This window comes from Balaenoptera physalus (assembly GCF_965194825.1).
Source record: "Balaenoptera physalus genome assembly, chromosome: 10".
Taxonomy (NCBI): domain Eukaryota; kingdom Metazoa; phylum Chordata; class Mammalia; order Artiodactyla; family Balaenopteridae; genus Balaenoptera; species Balaenoptera physalus.
In genome coordinates, this window is record NC_138889.1 from 12,313,307 (window position 1) to 12,336,173 (window position 22,867).

At 46.2% G+C, this 22,867-nt stretch overlaps 1 protein-coding gene across 4 annotated transcripts in view; it reads right to left on the reverse strand.

Annotated features, from left to right (window-relative positions):
* The window catches only part of SORL1 (sortilin related receptor 1), a 160,776-nt gene that overhangs the window by 24,280 nt on the left and 113,629 nt on the right, over positions 1-22,867 (reverse strand). For all 4 annotated transcript variants that reach the window (XM_082410851.1, XM_082410852.1, XM_082410850.1 and 1 more), the window contains 12 exons: positions 21,569-21,694; positions 18,328-18,435; positions 16,936-17,067; positions 15,786-15,917; positions 15,008-15,142; positions 14,017-14,172; positions 10,507-10,656; positions 6,074-6,205; positions 4,611-4,737; positions 4,281-4,450; positions 765-877; positions 418-522 (listed from right to left, as the gene is read on the reverse strand). In XM_082410851.1, coding sequence (XP_082266977.1) covers positions 418-522; positions 765-877; positions 4,281-4,450; positions 4,611-4,737; positions 6,074-6,205; positions 10,507-10,656; positions 14,017-14,172; positions 15,008-15,142; positions 15,786-15,917; positions 16,936-17,067; positions 18,328-18,435; positions 21,569-21,694 — 1,586 coding nt within the window. The remainder of the gene's footprint in view (positions 1-417; positions 523-764; positions 878-4,280; positions 4,451-4,610; positions 4,738-6,073; positions 6,206-10,506; positions 10,657-14,016; positions 14,173-15,007; positions 15,143-15,785; positions 15,918-16,935; positions 17,068-18,327; positions 18,436-21,568; positions 21,695-22,867) is intronic.

Below are 22,867 nucleotides of genomic sequence, written 5' to 3' on the forward strand. Positions count from 1 at the left end.
ACCAAATCTCTTTTCTACTGAAGATGTTGATAACGTATTTCGTAAGAACCCCACAATATCATTTTCTAAATGCTACTTATCATAGCTCTGCATCTCCCTGCAGCTAAAAATAAGCAGAAAAGAGGTGGGTGCAAAAGTAATCGGAGCTGGAACATTAGCAGAATATCTGGGTTAAAAGCAGGTAAAGCTGCATTACCATCAACTGTTGGTTATCTGGGCAAAGTCTGATTTCCAGTTCTCTGTGGCCTTGGTTTACGGGACTGAAAGACAGGACAGGCTTCCGGAGCAACAGGTTGGGTACCAAGCACACCATGAGTGAGCATGTCATACAGGCAGGCACGGAGTTCTCATGAAAGGCCGGCCATCTCCCCGTGCTCCAAGACCACCTGGACGCCTGCAACGCGTGCGAACACTCACTCTGACAGTGTACTGAGCGTTGACCAGTAGGTCCCTTATCTCTGTCAAGTTGCTAAGAGCTCTCTGGGAGGCCCACATCTTGGAACCACTCCTGCTGTACTCGACCTGAAGTGAGGAGAAAAAAGATACTATGGACAGGTAACCAAAGGTCTGGGCATCCCCGACATCTTGCAAGGAGGCAGGCGGAGAGAGGGGAAGGCGAGATGCCAAACGCTCCAGAGGACGGATGATTATTTACAAGGCGACAGCAAACCACGCCCTTGTCGCACAGAGCATGCCTCTGCTCTACCAGCCCCCGGCAGTCTCCCGCGCTCACCCGCGCACAGCCCGCTGCCACGGGGACTTACGATGTACTCCCGAATGAGGCCGTGGCTGTGGGCGGGAGGGGCCCAGCGGCCCACGATCACTCCTTCCACTTCCCTGTGGAGCGACAGCTGGAGGCTCTGAGGGGCGTCTGGCACTGGAAGAGAGGCAACTCAGGGTTAAAATCCATCTGCATACTCATCAACTGGAGGAACTTCCCTGAGCTTAAAAACTCGGACGAGAAAGAATCCAGAGCTGGCAGTGGGACCTATCCACTAGAAAGCGCTGTTAGCTGACAGAACACCTTTCCCCTCTTCCAGAATGCAAGACCTGCTTGCATTCATCACACATCTAATGACTGCACATGTCGGACCACGGCTCAGCGAGTCTGACGCAGGCCGGGGGCTCACAAGGGCTGCAGGACAGAATCACTTGGGCGGGCTAAGTCACCACTGGCCCTGGGCTTTGATGCTGAGATCTTAATTGTCAAGGACAGCGTCTGCTGTCCTGAACTCTCGTACAACCAGAGAGCCACTGGCGTGGCTACAAAGAAATAAAACTTACTTTCTCTCTTTTTTTTGGCCACGCCGCGCAGCATGCAGGATCTTAGTTCCCCAACCAGAGAGCAAACCCATGATCTCTGCAGTGGCAGCCCGGGGTCTTAACCACCGGACCGCCAGGGAAGTCCCAAGACTTACTTTCTAATAGCACGGAACCTCTAAATTCAAATGAAGAGACCCCCTTCAAAGTAGGCTCCTTAATAACTTCAGTGCTGGCATTTCTAAGACCTTTCAGGATCTTCCCTTTTGCGACTGCCTTCAGGGCCCAATTAGAAACCACACAGAAACCAGCTACAGTGCTTTCCAGTCAAACTTCATTTTGACCGCACAGTAGTTATTCATGTTGATAATCCGCTGAAGATGAATATTAAGGGTTGAACTGTATCACCTCCAACCCCAAATTCAGGTGTTGAAGTCTTAACCCCCAGTACCTCAGAATGTGTATTTGGAAATAAGGTCTTAAAAAAAGTCATTAAGTTAAAATGAGGTCATTGACCCTAACCCAATATGACTGGTGTCCCTATAAGAGGAGGAAATTAGGACACAGACACACACAGAGGGCAGACCACGTGAAGACGGCTGTCTGCACGCCAAGGAGGCCTCAGAATGAAACCAACCCTTGACCTTGGACTCCCAGCCTCCAGAACTGGAAGAAAATAAATGCCTGTGGTTTAAGCCACCCAATCTGGGGTACTTCGTTATGGCAGCAAGTGAATACAGTGAATGTTCATCAACAAGCCATGGCCTGCAAGCCCTTGGAGGGCAGGAACTGTGTCTTATTCATCTGATTCTCCAGTGTCTAACCTAATTCCTGAGCAGTAGTAGGGACTCAGCTACCATCTGTGGAAAGAAGATCAACGAATGGGATATTTCAAAAATGGTTCCACTTAGAGTTTAGCTAAGCTAGCCCATGGTATTGCTGCCTCAGCATCCATTTTGTTTAGACAAATAGGCTAAGGGGGCCTTAAATTGACATGAGCCCCCAAGCAAGCCCTGGATCACAGCCCAAAGAGTCACAAGCAAATGCAAATCCCTAACATGACTTCCCCAAGGGCCCTTGTGATTAAGTCTCTCCACCTCCCAGGACCTTCCCTCTTGTGCTCCTTAGGTAAGACTCCCAAGAAGTTTACCAAAACCCCCCTTTTTTGGTGTGAACTGGCCAATCCAGCCCTAGCCCAGGAACTCCACAGCACTCCACCCACAAATCCTAAAAAAGGCGTGTGCCCCAGGTCCTGCTGCCTGCACCCTGCCTTGACCTCCTGCGTGGCCCCTTGAGGCATGCGTATACCGCCTTCAGAACCTGGGAGTAATAAACTTCTCTATTTCACTTCCCCTGGTGGGCTTTTGCTGACTCTCTGACACTCTCTCTGCTCTACTGAACAAATGTTATTCTAACAACGTCATAACTCATAGATTCTTTTTTGTTTGTTTTGTTTAGCACTTCCTTAATTTCTTTTTTTTTTTGAATTGAAGTATAATTTACAATGTTGTTTTAGTTTCAGGTGTACAGCAAAGTGATTCAGTTTTTATATTTATATACATATATATATATATTCTTTTTCAGATTCTTTTCCACTGTATATTGAGCATAGTTCCCTGTGCCATACAGTAGGTCCTTGTTGTTTATCTATTTTATATCTAGTAGTGTGTATCTGTTAATCCCAACCTCCTAATGTATCCCTCCCCCTCAATTCCCCTTTGGTAATCATATGTTTGTTTTCTATGTCTGTGAGTCTATTTCTGTTTTGTAAATAAGTTTGTTTGTATCACTTTTCTAGATTCCACATATAAGTGATATCATGTGATATTTGTCTTTCTCTTTCTGACTTACTTCACTTAGTAAGCACTTCCTTACACTCTGGCACTACCAGATGCTCCAGGCTTATCTTGTAGATCTCCTGCCCCAGGCCTGGATTTGACCATTTCTTCAAGGAGCCCTGTGTCCTTTTATTGAAGAAGGCATTAGAAACCTAAATCTGAATGATAGGTATGCTCAAGGCTATTAAAGTTTTTCTGGGCCTTCTCAGCTGACAAAGCAAGGAAAAGTATGTGTGTGTACTAACCTGTGCACATACACATATCTATACATATTTTATGTGTAACCATCTACAAGCACTCTATTAAGATAAACATGAGTTCATATTAACATCTCCAAATGTAAACATGGTTCTGATGGCAACTGCAAATGAAAAGTTCACAAAACCTGGGGAGCAAAGATCACAGGAATAAGCACAGTCACCCAATGTCAACTACTGTGAAGGGGGAAGAACTAGGGAACTCTCTATGACCCAAGGGTTTTGGTAAATTTCCTTAAAATGAACCCACAATACTTCTGACAAGTCTCATACGTTAACAATGATGATCGCCTAAGTACCAAATACTGGGAAATACCTAGAGACGGAAGGTAGAGGTAGAAAGAGGGCAATGGTGGGCAGAAAAACATTATGTGTGGTGATCATTTTGTAATTATAGAAATATCAAATCACTATGTCATACACCTGCAACTAACACGGTGTTGTAGGTCAATTATACTTCAATTAAAAGAAATCGTGTTAAGACATCGAAAACAAACGTATGATTACCAGAGAGAAACGGGGGAGAGGGATAAATTAGGAATTTGGGATTAACAGATACACACTACAATATATAAAATAAATAAACAACAAGGACCTACTGCACAGCACAGGGAACTATAGTCAATATCTTGTAATAACCTATAATGGAAAAGAATCTGAAAAAGAATACATATATGTGTATAACTGGATCACTTTGCTGTACACCTAAAACAATGTAAATCAACTATACTTCAATAAAAAGAATTGTATTGAAAAAAAAAAAAAAAAAGTGACATAATAAGAACAGCTCAGCCAGGACCATAAAACTTAGCCACGTAGGAAGCACAAGTACTTTTATTCCCACTCTCCTGAGCATCCTGGGAAACTCTCTGAAAATCCCACATAAGGTCCTGTCCCTGCCATAAAAATAAGCTATAGCACTTACATCCTTCTGGAGTCCTCAGGGTCACGAAGTCATTGGTGCTGTGCACCTTGCTCAGACACTGGACCTGGACTTTGACCTGATACGTGGTGTCTGGCTTCAAGACTTTCAATATTGTGTTCGTTTTATTGCTGTGGGTTTCCAGAGTCTTCCATATGCTCTCTCCAACCACCCTGGCCAAGAGAACAAAGATAGCATCACATCAAAGCAGCATGGGGTGGCTGAGATGTCTGAATTCGTCAAAAAAGAGCTGCTCTGTGCACACACAGAGTTTATGGAACATCCAGTGGCAATAAAAACATCATTTTCTCCCACGGCAAAGATGGGACCCACCTGTAGTAGACGTTATACACACAAGAAGCAGAGGGCATTTTCTTGGGCCGCATCCAGGTCAAAGTTACATCCCCAGAGAAGTCAGCTGTCCACTGAAGATTCTGTATTTTGTATACATTTAATTCCTCTAGAGAGAGTAAGAGGAAAAAAGAGAAATTGGTATCTTATATATCTTGGATTTCAAAGGATCCAAGAGGTTCCTCGGTTTCAGGCAGACCTACTGTGATGTGGTCAGGCCACCACCATTATCTTAAGACACCCCAGAAAAAGAAGAGTTCAGACCTTCCTATATAACCTTTCTCAAGGTCTCCTAAATTTCCAAGCATGGCATTTCTCCTTGCATTTCACCTCCTTGTCTGCACTGATTTAAGCCTGATTCTCAACAGAGAATGCTACAAATCCAAAGACAATGCCATGGCAGGATCCATTACTGCTATAGATTGAAACGTTTGTGTCCCCCAAAATCCATATACTGAAACCTCATCCCTCATGTGATGGTATTAGGGGGTGGGGCCCTTGGGAGATGATTAGGTCATAAGGATGGAGTCCCTGAAAATGAGATTAGTGTCCTTGTAAAAGAGGCCCGAGAGAGCTCCCTCATACCTTCCACCGTGGGAGGACACAGAACAGACAGGCTGTCTATGGACCAGGAAGTGGGCCCTCACCAGACACTGAATCTGCTTCAATCTCCGACTTTCCAGCCTCCAGAACTGTGAGAAATGAGTTTCTGTTGCTTCTAAGCCACTCAGTCTGTGGTACTGTGATAGCAGCCCCCAAATGACTGCTAAATGCATTCCAGACAGAAGGATGGAGTTCACCCCACCACAAAGCCTGACGCTCTGTGGGAGCAACGACGCCTCAACACGAGGGACGTCCTTCCAAAGCCAATCTAATATACTCCAATATGAAATAAAAACTAAAAGAGACTCCTATGAAAGATCAAGTTAAATTGTTTTATTTGCATAATAGAATGCACTACTGTAATTAAGCAAATCATAATTCTAAAACACTACCTAATTTTTCATATCATTATTTAAACTAAAAAAAAAAAACCCATTGTAAGATGTAACTATTCTATATAGGATGAATAAACAACAAGGTCCTACTGTATAGCAGAGGGAACTATATCCAATATCTTGTGATAAAGCATAATGGAAAAGAATATTTAAAAAATAAATAAATAAAAGGATCCAAGTACCAATACAAGGACTAAAGCAAAAGAAAACAGAACAAAAAAACAAAAAAAACAAAAACACCCAATCTAAGACCAACATTTCCCTGAGAGGGGCGAGGTGAGCTGAGGCTGCATCAGAGGCAGAACTGGGCCTCGCCTCACCTGCAGCTCCAACAGTGAGCAAGAACCTTTGCATTTTCAGACTGAGGAAGAGCTCGAGAGGGTTTGACCTCAGGGCCTACCCAGCAGGGCCGAGGGTGAGCCCGGGGTCCTAGGGGGCCACACTCACCGCTGCAGGCGTGCTCGTCGCTCTCGTCCGAGCAGTCCAGGAAGCCGTCGCAGCGCTCGGAGAGCACGATGCAGGCCTCGCCGTCCTCGCACCGGAACTCCTGGCCCGTGCAGGTCAGGGTGCTGCGCGTGGCTGCAACACACGAGGGGCCACGGTCACCAGAGGTTTCTCGTGTTCGGGAAAAGGAAACTCATCAGCTTCTGCTTCAAAAAACCCTCGGGGATGGGGGTGGCGGGGACCCCACGCTGGCTCACTAATCCCTCTTCATCTGACATTGACCAGGGGAATGTGCCTTCAGGAAGGGCCAGAGCTTTGGCATCAAACAAACCAGGGTTTACATCCTGCTCTGTATGAGCCTGAGCTAACTGTTTAATTCAGGCGCACCTCGTTTTATTGTGCTCAGCTTTATCATACTTTGCAGATAATTGCGTTTCTTAATACATTGAGGGTTTGTGGCGGAGCCAGTGCCATTTTTCTAACTGCATTTGCTCACTTCATGTCTCTGTGTCACATTTTGGTAATTCTCACACTATTGCAAACTCTTTCATTATTATTGTATTTATTATATTGCTCTGTGATGAGTGATCTTTGATGTTACAAAAGTGTGGCAGAAAGATTACAACTCATTGAAGGCGCAGGTGATGGTTAGCATTTTTTAGCAATAAACTATTTTAAATTTAAGGCATGTACATTATTTTTTAAACATATGCTATTGCACGCTTAACAGACTACAATATAGTGTAAACATAACTTTCATATGCACCAGGAAACCAAAAAATTCGTGTGACTCGCTTTATTGCAGTGGTCTGGAACGGAACCCGCAAAATCTCCGAGGTCTGCCTGTAGTGCCCAAGTTCAGTTCCCCGGTATAAAACTGGGGTGACAACTCCATCCCTATTGTGTCTACAAGGACCCAGTGAGATCAAGCACCTGGAATACGCCTGACTGAGAGCAGGTATCCACAAGGTGCAGCTCTTCCTCTACAGTACTTATTCCCGATCATCTGCTCCTATTGTTAATCTGCAGTCCAGAATGACCCTCTGATTTCTGGTTTGAGTGAGACTAATAATAATGAGATGAATCACAATAGTAAGAGGCATGTCTATTGTATGTAGTCTTTTTAATTGTTTAGCTTTTCAAAGTATTTCCGCAGACAATGAAATAACGCAAATAAAGAGCACTGATGAGTTAGTTAAGAGTTACGCAACTCGTTGGCTAGAAACCATAATTTGATGTTCTCTCCAGTTTGGAAAGTAGATTTAAACTGCATGAGATGCTCTAAAAAGGAAGCAATGACAATGTAACTGCAAATGATCCTAAAAAGAAGAAAGATGAGAATGGCTACAGAAACCGAATCTGCCACCCCAGGTAGGTCTGCTCCGGGTCCTGGCTCAGGTACCTTGGGCCTTCATTATAGAGACTCACACGTGCCTGTTCAACCCTGGACAGGGAGAGTTATATCAGAACCCAACCCCACCAGTAAAGAGGGTCTAAAATTACTCTTGCTCCACCACATCAAAGATGTTCATGTTCAAATTCCTGGAACATGTTAAAGTCACCTTATAAGGCAAAAGGGACTCTGCAGATGTGATTGAGATAAAGACCTTGACATAGGACTTAAGCCTGGGTTACCCGGGCAGGTCCATCCAATCACACAGGCCCTTAAAAGCAGAGACCCCGGGTCTTCCCTGGTGGCACAGTGGTTGAGAATCTGCCTGCCAATGCAGGGGACACAGGTTCGAGCCCTGGTCTGGGAAGATCCCACATGCCGCGGAGCGACTGGGCCCGTGAGCCACAACTACTGAGCCTGAGCGTCTGGAGCCTGTGCTCCACGACAAGAGAGGCTGCGATAGTGAGAGGCCTGCGCACCGCGATGAAGAGTGGCTCCCGCTTGCCACAACTAGAGAAAGCCCTCGCACAGAAACGAAGACCCAACACAGCCAAAACTAAATAAATAAATTAAAAAAAAAAAAAAAAAAAGCAGAGACCCTTTCCCAGCTGTGGTCAAAGAGGAAGATGTGAAGACCAAAGAAGGATCAGAGAGAGGGAATGTTGCTGGCTTTGAAAATGGAGGAAGGAGGCCTCTAGAAGCTGAGAAAAGCAAGGAAACGGATTCTGCCCTGGAGCCTTCAGGGGACCCAGCCATGCCTTCATCTTGGTTTCAGCCAGTGAGATGTCTATCAGATTTCTGACCTACAGAACTGTAAGATAATAAATGTGTGTTATTTTAGGGCATTAAGTTTGTGGTAATTTATTACAGTGGCCATAGGAAACTAATACACACTTGAAACATTGTAATTTGCCCAGATCTTACATTGGGGATTCTACCTTGGTTTCCTGAGTTCAAACTGCAATTTTTCCACTGGGACTCAGAATCAGACTCCTCCCAGCTTGTGCTCCCCACCCCATGGAAATATACACACAATGTTCCATACAACGACTCTATCTATACTAGAAGAAATCCAAACAGACCACTAAACCATGGTGGTTATCCGACAGTAGAGAATCTACAACAGTGATTCTTAATAGTCTTCTGGGGAACGTTTAAAACATACAGATTCCTAGGACCTGCCCAAAGCTATTGAGGCAGAAACACGACACTGGGCGTGTGTCATATTTACAAGCTCCACAGTGATTCATCAGAATTGGCCAGCACTGAGGACTTCTGTTCTAGAACAAGGTGATCCTGTTTTCTATCTGAAGCACTGCATCTACTTCTGAAAACCACACTTTGAGATGTAGGTAGAGAAACTGGATAATGTTCTCACAAGAGCAACCAGGATGGTCAAGAGGAACAGGTAAAGGATCCTGGGAGCTTTTACTAGAGATGAAAAGATACAGGGTTTGGAAGTGGGAGGTGGGGGCAGAATACTATAACAGCTGTCCTCAACTGATGAGTTTCCTTGTGAAAGAAGGATTACGACTTCTCTGAATGTCTCTAGGATGGAGGTACAGAATTCAGTTTTTTAAAAGAATGCTCTAATATAGTAACTCTCAATGGGAGAAGGAAAATATCGAAACCACTTGTGAGGCTTTTTGCAAATCATAATCCCCCATCCCCTGGAGAATCCTTGTATCATATAGTTCTGTCATTTGCTGAGCAAAAATTGGTTTGCCTGGGGGGAGCTTGGATGGGGGGCTCGGTTACATATAAAACTGCATTAGAACATCTAGAAAAGGTTTGAGAACTACTAGTGAACAGTCTCAGAAGCCCAAGATGGAATTCATCCATCCATCCATCCAGTGAACATTTATGGAGGTCCTACCATGAATCAGCTGCTATTCAAGATGTTAACGATATGGTGATGTGTCAAACAGACAACGGACCTACCCTCATAGAGTATACTTTCTATTGAGAGAAACAGCAAATGAGTAAACAAACCAATATGTTACTTTAGATGGTGATAAGAGCTACAAAGAAACAGAAAGACAGTAATAGTAAGAGAGTGATGGGGCCTTTATACAGGAGAGTCAGGGAAGGACTCCACGCTCAGAAGGGGATTGTTTTGGAAAATACCAAGATCCCCATCACAGAATTACTCCACTTGGTAAGAATGTGGTAAAATATAATCAAAGAACAGCTGAACAGTAAAGCTGGAGGATGTCTGAGGTTTCTTTATGAAACATGTCTCAATATGTTAAAAGGGAGAAAACATAGTTTTTAGAAGCTGGGAATAAGGCTGTCATTAATCTCCAAAAATTCTTAAACTGATTATTAAACAAATGATTAATGGGCACTTAGAACAGAATGTAGTGGCCTTCAGGGGCCAGCTTCTCTAAGAAGAGGCATGTCACGTTAATCCCATTTCCTTTGCTGATAGGGTTACCCGATTAATGGATTGAGGAAAATTGTAGATAGAGTACACCTTGATTTTAAGACCCTTAACCAAGCAACATCCTGATGTATAAGGCAGATTTGAAACAGGCTAAAGAAACTTATTTAAAGAATACCCATTAATGAATTAATCCCACCCAGGAGGAAGGTCCTATTTCATTTCCTCTTCGTTAATTATGTTTAATGTTCTTCTTACTATACTTATCTGGCTCAGATGTTCCTACTATTATTTTGGTAAGTGTTGGATCAATCTGCCCTGTTATTTTAATGTCCCAAAGGCCCACTTTGTTCACTCTTTTAATGTACGTGCAGGATTTTACACTAATCCCCATTTAATTTCTCTGTGTTATTTTGGAGTATTCCTCCCTACAAGAACTTTCAACACGGTTTGATGAAGAGATCACAATTTTGTACAAAAAAACACTGAATAAATGCCCCAGTCTGTTACTGACGAGGTGACCCTCTTTGAAGCTTAACTTCCCTATCTCTAAAATGGAGATAATACCAGAATTATTATTATGAGAAACAAAGCAGAAGCACAAGACATCCTGCTCTCCAGAAGTCTTCCCTGGGGGAGACGGCCCCGCCAATGACTCACGGCAGTTGGCCTCGTCCTGGCCGTCCTGGCAATCCTGATGGCCATCACAGCGCCTCCAGCTGGGGATACACTTCTTCGGTTGCCGGCACTCGAACTCAAATAGGTCACATCGCCCGAGCTGGGTGGGAGTGGAGGCAGCAGTGACATTTGCTAGAAGAAAAGATTTTTAAAATTCACTTTTTAGTACTGAGGGGCTGGCCAGCAATAGCGACCTATTGGGTGTGTTGGAGATCTCGGTGCTTTAGGAATTAAGACGGGGACCTGAACAGAAATGTGAGCTCTGGTGAAAGACGGCAGGTTGACGAGACACAGGGATCTCATCCTTCTCTCTCTCAGGCCCAAACTTAGTTGAAGACTTTGAAGACAGAGGTGAGTAAATCTTGCAGAAAGTAGAAAAAGAAAAGATTAAAGAAAAATTTTTTAAAGTTTTAAAAAAGTAAGCGGACTAGATCAGGAGATTCAACATATTACTGACGAGAGTTCCAGGAAGAAAAAGAAAAGAGAGAAGAAAATACTAAGGGATATTTCAAGAAAAGTTTCCAAAACTAAAATATGTAAATTTCCAGAATAAAAGAGGACACCAGTGTCCACCACATTAGATAGAAAGAGACCCACAGCTGTGGGTCACACTGTGTAATCACTGTGTAATTTCAACACTGGTACCAAAAGGAAGATTCTACAAGCTTCCAGACAGTAAAAACAGATTACATATAAAAGATTCAAATCAAAATCGCTTTGGATTTTCCAAGAGCTGCTTTCTGAAGACAGAAATTCGAATGTCTTTGAATTTCTGAAGGATATATTTTTGTTTTTTTTTACAACCGAGAATTCCAAACCCAGCCCAATTACCAATCAGGTCTGAACACGGAAGAAAAACACTTTCAGACAAGCAAGGCCTCAAATATACCTCCCATGTACTCTTTCTCAGGAAATTTCTGGAAAATGCGCTCTACCAAAATGTGGGATTAAACTAAAAACCAGGAGGAAAGACCTGGGATATAGAAAAAAGGAGCTGCAACGTGAGAGAAGTAAAGCGAGTCCTAAGGATGGAGAAGCAACCTCCCAGAAGATACCTGTGCCCCAGACACCCCGCACAAACCAGAGAAACTCAAGACATAAACACCTTGAATGCGGGCCATCAGCACCGTGTCCTCGGGCACCATATCATCATATCCACCTGACAAAGCTACCAGAGGGTGTGCTCCACCAAAAAAAGGGAGTAAAGCAAGAAAAAGCAAGACACAAGGTCCAGGAAAACGGGGAATCTAAATCAGGAGAAAGGCAAAGAGAATTCCAGGGAGGGCAGTGAAGCCCCAGGGTAAGGACGGGCGGCAGGCTGGGAGAACAGTCAGCCCAGATAGGAGAAGCCAAGCTCCTCTTCCAAGGGAGATCTCCAAGGGAAACAATGGAGCTGAGAAATCACCTGATACGGTGACCTTGTGGAAAGTTACACCAAGAGGCTGCTGAAAGGGAGGAAGCACCAGCAAAAGATACAAAATAACCTGAGCCAACAAACGACAACAGAAAGCAATGATTAGCTTTGGGATACCGTTTGTATTCCATAGTTGGATAACTGGATTTTCAAAGGGCCTCTCCAACCCCCAGAAGCACTCTGCTAAAACAAAGTGCATGGAGAAGAGTGGGGGGGAAAAAATGAGGCCAGAGGACTGGGCCAAGGCACATCATGGCGCTTACACCTGGGCAGTAAGGGCACCATCAGGGGGGGTCCAGGCTGGGAGAGGATATAATTACATATTAGTATGTATTAGGCTTCTTGGAAGAAAAATCGCAAAGGGGGAGACATGAGGCAGAGAACCCAGTTCAGAGACTTATCCAGTGAAGAAATAAGATCTGAGAGCTAGATGGCAATTTAACTTTACATGGGCAACATACATAAAAAAGAATTCAAAAAAGCTGAATGCAGCATCTAAACAGGAATCTGCTCATTGAATTAGTCCGCATTTGCTAGAGTTGGTTAATGTCCTGCTCAGTTTCCAACAGGCAATTTTGAGAGAGGGACAATCAAGTTACTACATAGAGAGATGGGCCTTAGGGGAAAAGGGCAGAGATAGAAGGGTTTTTTTCACTTGTTTTAATCTGAGAAGCATTTACGGGGCACTGGCTATTTGCCTATTATCGGAGTAGAGAGTGGGAGATTCAGACTAAAACACGAGGTCTGGCACAATCGCTATGGAAAGGAAAGATTTATACACATGCAATGACCAAGAAGCAACATGTGGCTGTTCGTAGTTAAGCGCCAAAAGGACAACAGGGCAAAGTTCAATGACACCGAAAAAGGGGTGGACATCAGCTAAAGAACTCAATGAAAGCTCTGTGGGGGTGGGTCTTGAGAGGGGGAATAAAAACCCTACCTGCCTGAATAGAGGAGCCTCAATCTTTAGTCAACCTACCATTCACACGGGGAGCTCCCGGGCTCCAGGCAGAAATTCTGATTCTATAATTTTATAAACACCCCAAGTGATTCCATTACAGGTGGGCTTCGTGCTGTACTTCGAGAAATACTGACGACATACTGAGGTCTCCTTTAACTACGAAACCTGTGTTTCTGTCTGCCCTGACCGACAGTGGGTTTCACAGAGAGGGAAAGTAGGGGGACGAGGTCGGGTCCGATAAGGGCAAAAACCCTACTGGAGGAATCTAGGCAGAGGAGAAGCAGGTGTGTCCAGGCTGGGTGGGGAGCCCAGCTTGCAGAAGTGAAAAGTAAAGGCAAGCAAGGAAAGGGCAGCTCAGACAGGGCCTTGAAAACAGGGCTCAGGGGTTAGGGTCTAGCTTCTGGACAAAAGGACTAGTGGAAACCAGTGATGATTTTAAACAGGGAAGAGATGGGATGAAAACAAGTCTTAAAGGAGGAAAATCAGACTATTGACCTATAAGTTTGCTGAAAAGAATTATGTAAACCATGGCAAGCAACGATCTATTATTTTATTATAACTGAGTTTGAAATGGAAACCTATTTAGGAAAGGATACAATTCTGCCTGCAGTTAAGGGTGTGCCCTAGGCGGCGGTCTCACGGTTCACCAAGACATCCAGCAATACGGTCGCTCACAGACCTCCAGAGCCTCTCTGTGTTCAGCCACTAGATGGCAGTGCTTACCCTTCTTTTAATAGGATGGCCGCCAACTAGCAAGCCAGACACTCGGGTTCTGTACCCCGCCCGCCCCTCCCCGAGAGTTTAATACACGCAGACACCTCCCCTATAATTCCCATGGTAACCTCCTGTGGAGAGGAAGCAAAGGAGACCCAACCACAGCCAAGGAGGAAAGCAGGGCGGCTGGCCTTTCCCTGCAGGAAGATCAGAGGGCAGTGATAGAAGATGACTTCTGAGTTCCCTGGGGTCTCCCTGCTCTGGAGGTGAGAAGGGGCCTGGCCACAGAGCAGAGTCCCAGAGGGCAGGATTCTGCCCTCAGCCAGGCTGTGCCCAGGGTGTAGCCCCACAGGTCCTGTCCTTAAAGCAGGTGCCACGGGCCAGGGCCGGGTCCAGCACTCACCAGGCGAGGGGCAGCCTTCCTCATCCGAGCCGTCTGCACAATCTCGGTACCCGTCACACACCCAGCTGTCCATCACGCAGGCCCCACTGCTGCAGCGGTAGTAATTGGGCAGACACGTAGAGGGCCCGGGAGTAGGGGAGGGAAGAATATGTGAATCTGAGGAAAACACCAAGCAAGGAAACCCAAAATGTTACAGGAAGCTTGATCTCAGACCCAAATGTGTCCCCAAACCTAGTATGGATGTCCCAGATTTAGCTGCACCAGCCCAGGGAGGCCAGTGTCAGGCACAGTTCTGAACAGCGAAAAATCATTTATGATGGGGTGTCAGAACAGACTGTATTCTCTTCCCTTCTCTGGAGCGGGTTCACCTTACCTATTTGATTTGATTTGGGCTAACGTTCGGATGAGTTAGTTTTCGCAGGGGCTCAGGCAGGCTGGTGGAAGGACTCGGAACGCACAGGCTGGGTGGGAGAATTAATTCCTACGGAGGATAAACCCTGTTCCACTTAACTTAACCCCAACCATCCCGAGACCAGCTCCGCGACAAGAACACCAAGAAGGAAAGGGACGGGCACGCCGCCCGCACCAGTGCTGCCCTGGCGTGTGTCACGTACACATAAATGTGTCACGGCCCGTGCATCGCCCAGAACGCTCGTTACAACGCATACGCTGAGTCAGGAGCGAGGCCTCGGGCGGGGTCAGAGGCCGCAGATTCTAACAAGGAGCTGTGGGTCTGCAGGCCACACTCGGGGTAGCCAGGCTCTGAAGTCCTCACTGTGCCCTGGAAAGCGTAACCCTCCGAACAGGAGAAATCAACCGTGCTGATTTCACAGTGGGAGGGGGAGAGAAAAGAACTCAGAGAGTTACCCCCTGCCCCACCCCCCAAAAAATCCCTGCCTAAGCCAGGCACCAAAGAGACAGAGCTGGATTCTGTGTGAACGGGTGGGAGGACGCTGGATGTCTCAGCGATGGGGCTGCCCCGGACCCTCACCTGCACAGACCATCTCATCAGACCAGTCCCCGCAGTCGTTCTCCCTGTCGCATTTCCACCTGCTGGGGATGCAGTGCCCATTCTCGCACTGGAATTGGAAGTAGTGGGAGCAGTTGGGGGCCTCCGTGGGGTTTTCTGGGGGGTGAACCGCATGGTCAGTCGTCTGCCCCGCACGGTGTGAGCACAGAGCTCCAAGGACACACAGGCCCCTCACCCAAGGCAGCCCACCCGACCCTCCCAGAGAAGGAGAAGGCAGCTTCCTGGACCCATCGGGAGACAAGGGCATATCCACAAGCAAAAGCCCACCTTCCTGGATTCCATCTCACATTCCCTGACCTACGCCTCTATGTCTTGCTAATGATACCCGAGTTTTAATTTTGACACTTCACCAAAGGAGTGACCTAACTACGGATGATAATGTGATGGTGACAGTGATTTCTATTACGTTGTGGCATCTGTAACCTTTACAGGGGAGGGGGAAGCACATTCCAAAATATTTATCATAATTCCTCTATCGTATTCCTTATATATAACGTGAACTTCCTAACTGGGGAAAGAAAAGAAAACGGAGTAAATACTCCCTAACCCCTGCTAGGGGGTAGGTTCTCACTTGAAGACTCAATTCCTTACACGCAGATTCAAGAACTGGCAGGAACTGTGGCTGAGGAAGGAGATGGCAAAGCCGGTGGCGGAGTGGGCCGAGCGCCCCCTCCTTAACTTCAGGCGCCGTCAACCCGGAGATGAGGGACGCGAGGAGGCAGATCGCAGGTCTCCTTACCACAGCTGGCTTCGTCAGAGTCATCTCCGCAGTCGTCCATCCCGTCGCATTTCCAGATCAAACTGATGCACACTCCGTTCTGACACTGGAAGCTGAACTCATCACACACCTTGTGGAACTCGGGGCCTGGGGCTAGGGAAGGAACAGACACCCGAAAAATCCAGATTGCTTCTACACCGAAGAGCTCAATATAACACTGCTGATTGGAAACGAGAGGAAAGAACAAATGTCCTCCACCAAGAGATTGCACGGCTGAAGGATCCCTCGAAAGTCAGTCAGCTGAAGGCCTGGCCCCAGCAACTCAGAATGCAACTGTATTTGGAGATAAGGTCTTGAAAGGGGTAATTAAGTTGAAGTGAGGTCATGAGGGTGGAGCCCTCATCTCACAGGACTGGTGTCCTTATAAGAAGAGTAAATGAGGACACAGACAGGCACAGCAGGAAGACCAGGTGCAGACACAGGGAGAGGACGGCCGTCCACAAGCCAAGCAGAGGGGCCTCAGAGGAAGCCAACCCTGCCGCCATCTTCACCCTGGATGTACAGCCTCCAGAACTGTGAGAGATTACCTTTCTGTTGTTGAAGGCCCCCAGTCTGTGGTCCTCTGTTTTGGCATCCCAAGCAGACTGACGCAAGTACCTACTATTGAGTTGGCCAAAAAGTTCGTTCGGGTTTGTCCGTGGCACTACCGAAAACCCCGAACGAACTTTTTGGCCAAGCCAATGTAACACGCGCAGGGCAGTGCTGGGGACGGGGCTGCAGCAGTGAATGAGACCAAGAGCTGCTCTCACGCACACACATTCCAGCTGGGGGAGGCAGTCCACAAAATAAGTGTACAGCGTGCGAAGTGGAAGTGAGTGCGGTGAAGACACTGCAGCAAGGCAAGGGGGCCACTCAGTGATGGGGGCACGAGAAAGCCTGTGGGTGAAGTTGACATGTGGGCCAAGGTCTCGGTCATCCTCTGTCCTCCCGTTTATCTGTACAACTAACAAGCAAGTTTCCGAAGCAACAAAGGTGAGCTTTCTCAGAAAAGGCAAGACTGGACCCTCAATCGAGACCTTGTAAACTAGACGGAGGCAGGTCCCCAGGCAGCCCACCACCCCTTAGTCTCTCCAGTGCCCGTGAGCGACCCCCCTCCCCCTGCCCCACTCACAGCATCCCGCAAACACCGCATCCTCATCCGAGCCGTCGCGGCACTGGATGATGCCGTCACACACCATGGACTGGAAGAGGCACTGCTGGCGGTTCTTACACACGAAGTCCATGAAGCGAGTACAGAGGGGCTCTGGAAGGGTTCAGCAAGGGAAGGAGGCCGTGAGCCCCCGGGGCTGGAGGCCTCGTGGGCCCTGGGAGGATGCACCCTGGCCAGACGCGCATTCGGGAGACGGGAGTAACAGGCACAGTCACCGAGCGCTTGCTTTGTGCAAACCCTGAGCTTTAGTACGTCGTTAAACTCCCAGGACAATACGATGAGAGGTTTTACTCTCCTGTTTTCCAAATGAAGCACAGGGGATGGCAGTGCTAAGTATTTTGCCAAGAGCGCACAGCGGATGAGGGTGGAGCCAAACCTGAATCCCAGAGCTGCCTGACGTCAAAGCCCATGATCTTAACCACTGTCAATAAAATACTGACTCTCCAATATGGGGCTTGGCAAACTGTTTCTATGAAGGACCGATGTTACAGACTGAATTGTGCCCCCCCAATTGATTGATTGATTGATTGATTGATTTCTTTCCTTTTTTGTTTTTTTTGGCCATGCCGCGCAGCTTGCAGGTTCCTAGTTCCCCGACCAGGGATCGAACCTGAGCCCTCGGCAGTGAAAGCACAGAGTCCTAACCACTGGACCGCAAGGGAATTCCCCCGCCCCCAATTTATATTATGTTGAAGCCCTAATCCCCAGTGTGACTGTATTTGGAGACAGGACTTTACAGAGGTAATCCAGGTTAAGGGAGATAAATCAATTGATAAATTGATCAAAAGGATCAATAGGAGTGGTGTCCATATAAGAGGCACCCGAGATGCAGGCACAGAGGAGGCCACGTGAAGACACGGCGAGAAGGCGGCCTTCAGACCTGAACTGCCACGCTGGCTTGTCCCTGGGTCTCCAGCCTGCTCTTTCCCAGGATGGGCACCACTGACTCCAGACAACCTTTCCAGGTCCAAAAAAACTGGGCATAAAAAGGGTCACTGGGCCTAAAACTGTTACCCGAGTGATAGTCAGCAACTAGGAAAACCAATGAAGTAGGAGAAATAAGTGTCCAATTCCAAACCATTGGTCCATTCACAGGACATACTGCAGCTGAACAAAGATGATCATGGACCATGACCTAATTCCACAGTCACCCACCACGGCTCCCTCCCCTGCTCTCCTTCCCCCAAACCGCACCTCCCCAACTCCATCCCTCTCAGAGCCCTGGTCGAGAACCTGGGGTCACCGCATTTACAAGCTAACTGCAGGCAGGTACTGGGGAAATGAAAGCACTTAGTCCAACGTGTGCCCTTCGCTCACAGCCACAAGGCGCCCCCGGGCAGGGTGAGAACTCACCACAGTGCTGTTCGTCTGAGCCATCCGAGCAGTCGTGCAGACCATCGCAGTGTTTGCTGGACGGGATGCAGGTGCCATTCGGGCAGCGGAATCCGTTGCACTTCTTCTCTGGAATGTGATTCAAGAAGCAGCAGAATAAGGAAACAGGCAGGCACTCACATCGTTGTTTGGCCGGGGGGGCTGGGGAGGGGGCGGGTATAAATTTGTGCCACCCTACGGAGGGCTATCACTATTACAGACGTATACATACGGTGACCCAGCAATGGCACTTAAGAAAAGTAATCTACCTACACGAGTGAAAAATAACGGAGGCACAAGGTTATTCATTGCAGCACTGTTTGTAGTAGATTGAAAACCACCTATGTATCCGTCAATAGGGGACTGTGTAATAAATTACTGTACACAGGAACACTAGCCTGTTACAAAGAGACTGAAGAAGCACTACGTAAAAACAAGTCCTAGATATACAGTTATGTGGAAAACCAAGGTACGTGGCAGACCACATGTGTAAAACAGGACAAGAACACGTAGTATATTTAAATCTGCATATATGCACAAAAATATTCTGAAAGGATACACAACAAAGGGAGGGAACTGAGCAGATGATTCTGAAAGGATACACAACAAAGGGAGGGAACTGAGCAGATTTTTCTTACCTACTCAAAAAAAAATTTTTTTTTTTTTTTAATGAAAAGTAAAAGAAAAGCTTCAAGTGGATGGAAAAAAGGAGGACACTCTTAAATTAGTCACCGCCTTAATTCTTGGGGAATTGTAAACCAAAGCCCTATTGGAGAAAGTTTGTCCCAGAGATGTTAAGAATCTTAGGTTTCACACTTAGCATAGAATTCTTAGCACTAGGTCACCCCTTCTCCTGAACAGAGAGCTACCGCCAGACGTGTGGCTTAAAAATCACTTCCAGCAGGTCAGTTGCAAACCCAACTCTTGGTGGAATGGTCCCAGGAGGATCAGGGATAAGGCAAGAAAATGTGTTTTAATCCCGTAAAAAGTCATCATTCTTAGGAGACTGTTCAAAGGACGTCAAACAGAAACAGTAAAGGAGTACCATGAATTGGGGAAATAGTTAATGTCACTCAGCATAAAAAGGCTTTTCAAAAGTATAAATTTTAAATTGTACAAGACAAATGCCCACTCACTAAATTAGTGAAAACAACTCAAAAGATAAAATCAAGGGAGGCTTGGGGAAACATACGATATATTACTGATGGAGAGCCTTTCAGTATAATCACTTGGAAATAAAATCTGGAAACGCTTAATGAGAGCCGTGGAAATCGATCAGAACCTTTGACCCAGCACTTCCATATTGAGGGACATACCCCAGGAAGTACCTCAAAGGAAAACGAAGACTTCATTTCCAAGGACACGAACAGTTTTACTATGCATGACAGTATGAAACTGAAATTACTCAACCAGGGAGGGACTAAGTAAAACTACGTTATAGCAATACAAAGAGAAAAGGCATCTGCCATGAAAATGCTAACCACAGAAAAATACAGATGTATGGAAACATCTTTGTTTAATATCGTGCCATGAAAGGAGCAGAATATATAGAACAGCATGCAGACAATGATTACAACCCCATGAAAATTAGGGATGTATGGTATGAAATAACAGAAAAGATGTATATTGGTCTCTGCCCCTGGTTACTGGCATCAAGCTCCTAAAACCCTTATAATTTCCTGGGTGACAGGAGTGTCTTTTGTTCTAATGAGGTGACTGGGGGGGCTGGTCATCAGAAAAGCCACGCCACGATTAGAGGCTTGGAGCTTTCCAGCCCATCCCCACTCCAGGAAGAGGAGAGATCTGGAGACTGAGTTCATGATGGATCATGCCTAAGTGATGAAGCCCCACCCCCAAATCCCAAAAGTAGGCGGTCCAGACCGCTTCCAGGCTGTTGAACACGTGGAGGTGCTTGGAGGGTGGTGGGGCTTGGAGAGGGCGTGGAAGGCCCATGGCCTTCCCCATACCTTGCCCTGGGCTCTGGGCTCTCTTCCATCTGGCTGTTCACCTCTCTCCTTTATCATAACCTTTTATAATAAACTGAAAAATGTTGTTTCACTGAGTGCTCTGAGCCATTCTAGCAAACTATCAAACCCAAAGAAGAGGTTGTAGGAACCCAGATGTATAGCTGGTTGATCAGAAGAAATGTGACAACATAGGACTTGTGACTGGCATCTGAAGTGGGGGAATGTCTCGTGGGACTGAGCCCTTCCCCTGTGGGATGTGACACTGTCTTGAGGAAGACAGTGTCAGGATTGAGTTAAATTGTAGGACACGCTGGTGTCGGGGAATTGCTTGGTATGGAAAACACACATTTGGTGGCCAAGAAGTGTCAGAACTATTGCGTGAGCAGAGTACTGAGACTATAAGGACAAAACAGGGAGTCTTTCCCACAGACACACGGCAAGAGGATAAGGAGAGAGAGCTTTAAAACTATTTGGTGTGAAAGGGGAAAGGTTGGGGGGAGGGATAAATTAGGAGGTTGGGATTAACATGTACACACTACTATATATAAAATAATCAACAAGGACCTACTGTGTAGCACAGGGAACTCTATTCAATACACTGTAATAATCTATATGGGAAAAGAATCTGAAAAAGAATAGATACATGTGTATGTGTAACTGAATCACTTTGCTGTACACCTGAAACTAACACAACATTGTAAATCAGCTATACTCCAATATAAAACAAAATTTTTTAAAAATGTGGTGTGAAAAAGCATTTTAAGTATTGTGTTTGTATGGCAGCTATTTTGTGGTAAAATTCAAATGATTATCTCAGAATCCTTTTTTAAATAGATCATATTGAAAAAGCTCTGCCTTAACAAGTGGTAAGCCATCTTCCCAAGAGGCCATAACAGAGACCTCTTAGACATAAAATATGCCATTTATATAGGAACTGTTGGCTAATTTCTGGCAGAACACTGGTAATGTGACTGCATTTAGCACTCCAGGTGGGTTAGTGGGTTTCTATTTCTTTTCTTCAAAGTTGTTATGGACAAGCAGTGAGGTAACCTGCTTGCCCAAGAATTAAGACTACATAACCCAGGCCTACACATTGCACGGCAGTGCCACACAGAAATTGCGGGCTCACTAGTGGTCAGAGTGGGTACCCGGGCACAGCGGGACACTATTCCATTTCCTGGCCTGTCTGTTGTCTATTTTCCTGAACAGCAGACACGGGAAATGCTCTGGGTGGGGGCCAAAGCATTTGCATTTACCACAGTTGACTGGGTCTTCGTCAGAACCGTCTTGGCAATCCATGTCACCGTCACACGCCCACCGCTGGGGGATGCAGTGCCCGTTGTGACACTGGAAGTTGGAGGCCTCACAGGTGTGATAGATGGCTGCCAGCGAAAGAGAAGAGAGAAATGGTCAAGACGTCCCTCACCTCCGTGCTCCCATCACCATCAGGGGCCAAGTGGAGAGGAGGCTTGTACTAGATCACAGGTATGACCTGGGGCTGCCCTTAAGGTAGAATGCAGCCTCCTGAATGGGCAACAGCTTGAGGCTCTGAGTTTATCAGTGTTACAAGCACAGATATACATGTTAAAAAATCAGTCACTTTCACAACAACTTATGAGGTAAGAAGGATTCCCCCTTTTACAGATGAGAAACAGGCTTAGGACACTAAGAAGCTCGCCCACATTCACAAAGATAATGAAGTCATAGCACCAGGGCTGTCCAAATCCAAAGCCTGTGCTTTCTCCACCTGGCTACTTTATCTTCTCACTCATCCAGATTCTGCAGGATAAGGACAGGCAGTGTGTGCTCAGGGGGCTGGGTCCTAAAGCTGGTCCCCACTGTGTGGAGGCCTCAATTTCATCATCTAGATTCATATCTAAGGACCCCTGTAAGTTCTGAAAGGCCATGATTTTATAATTCTAAATAAACCACCCAATTTGAAATGTGGAAAACCTCAGGTCTGAGGAGAATAAAAGATGTACCCAAAACCTAGAATTATCTAACTTTCTGGACAGTTGAGAGAGACATCTACCAGCCAATAATATGTGGCGTTCTCTACAGTCATTAAAAGAAAAAAAAGGAAAAAAAAAAAAAAGGCAAGTGAAACAGAGCCACTGTTATAAATTAACAGGTTCATCTGCATACATGGGCTGAGGCCACCTGGAAGTCGTTTAGAAAGCGTCCCAAAACCTCGGTCAAAGACTATTTCAAATGCATAGTATCTGCCTCAACCCCAACCAACAATACTAAGCGTCTTCTGCATCAGATTTCCCTTTCCTCCTCTGACACAGAGAGCAGTTTGTGTCTGTTTGTTGCTGAAAGCCAGGGCTGGCCTTGCTTACAACTGGCATAAAATAATATAACCAAGACAGACGGGCTCTCTTGGTTTAACTGTGCGGACAGGACGTTCTAGCAACAGAAGGAGGCAAAACAAACAAAAGTGGGTTGTTGAGTGCACACCATAGTTATTTATTCAATCGAGATGGCTGGTAATAGTGACTCAAGGGTTGGGAAAACGGGCTTCCAATGCCCTCTAGAATTTCTACTGCCTTTGA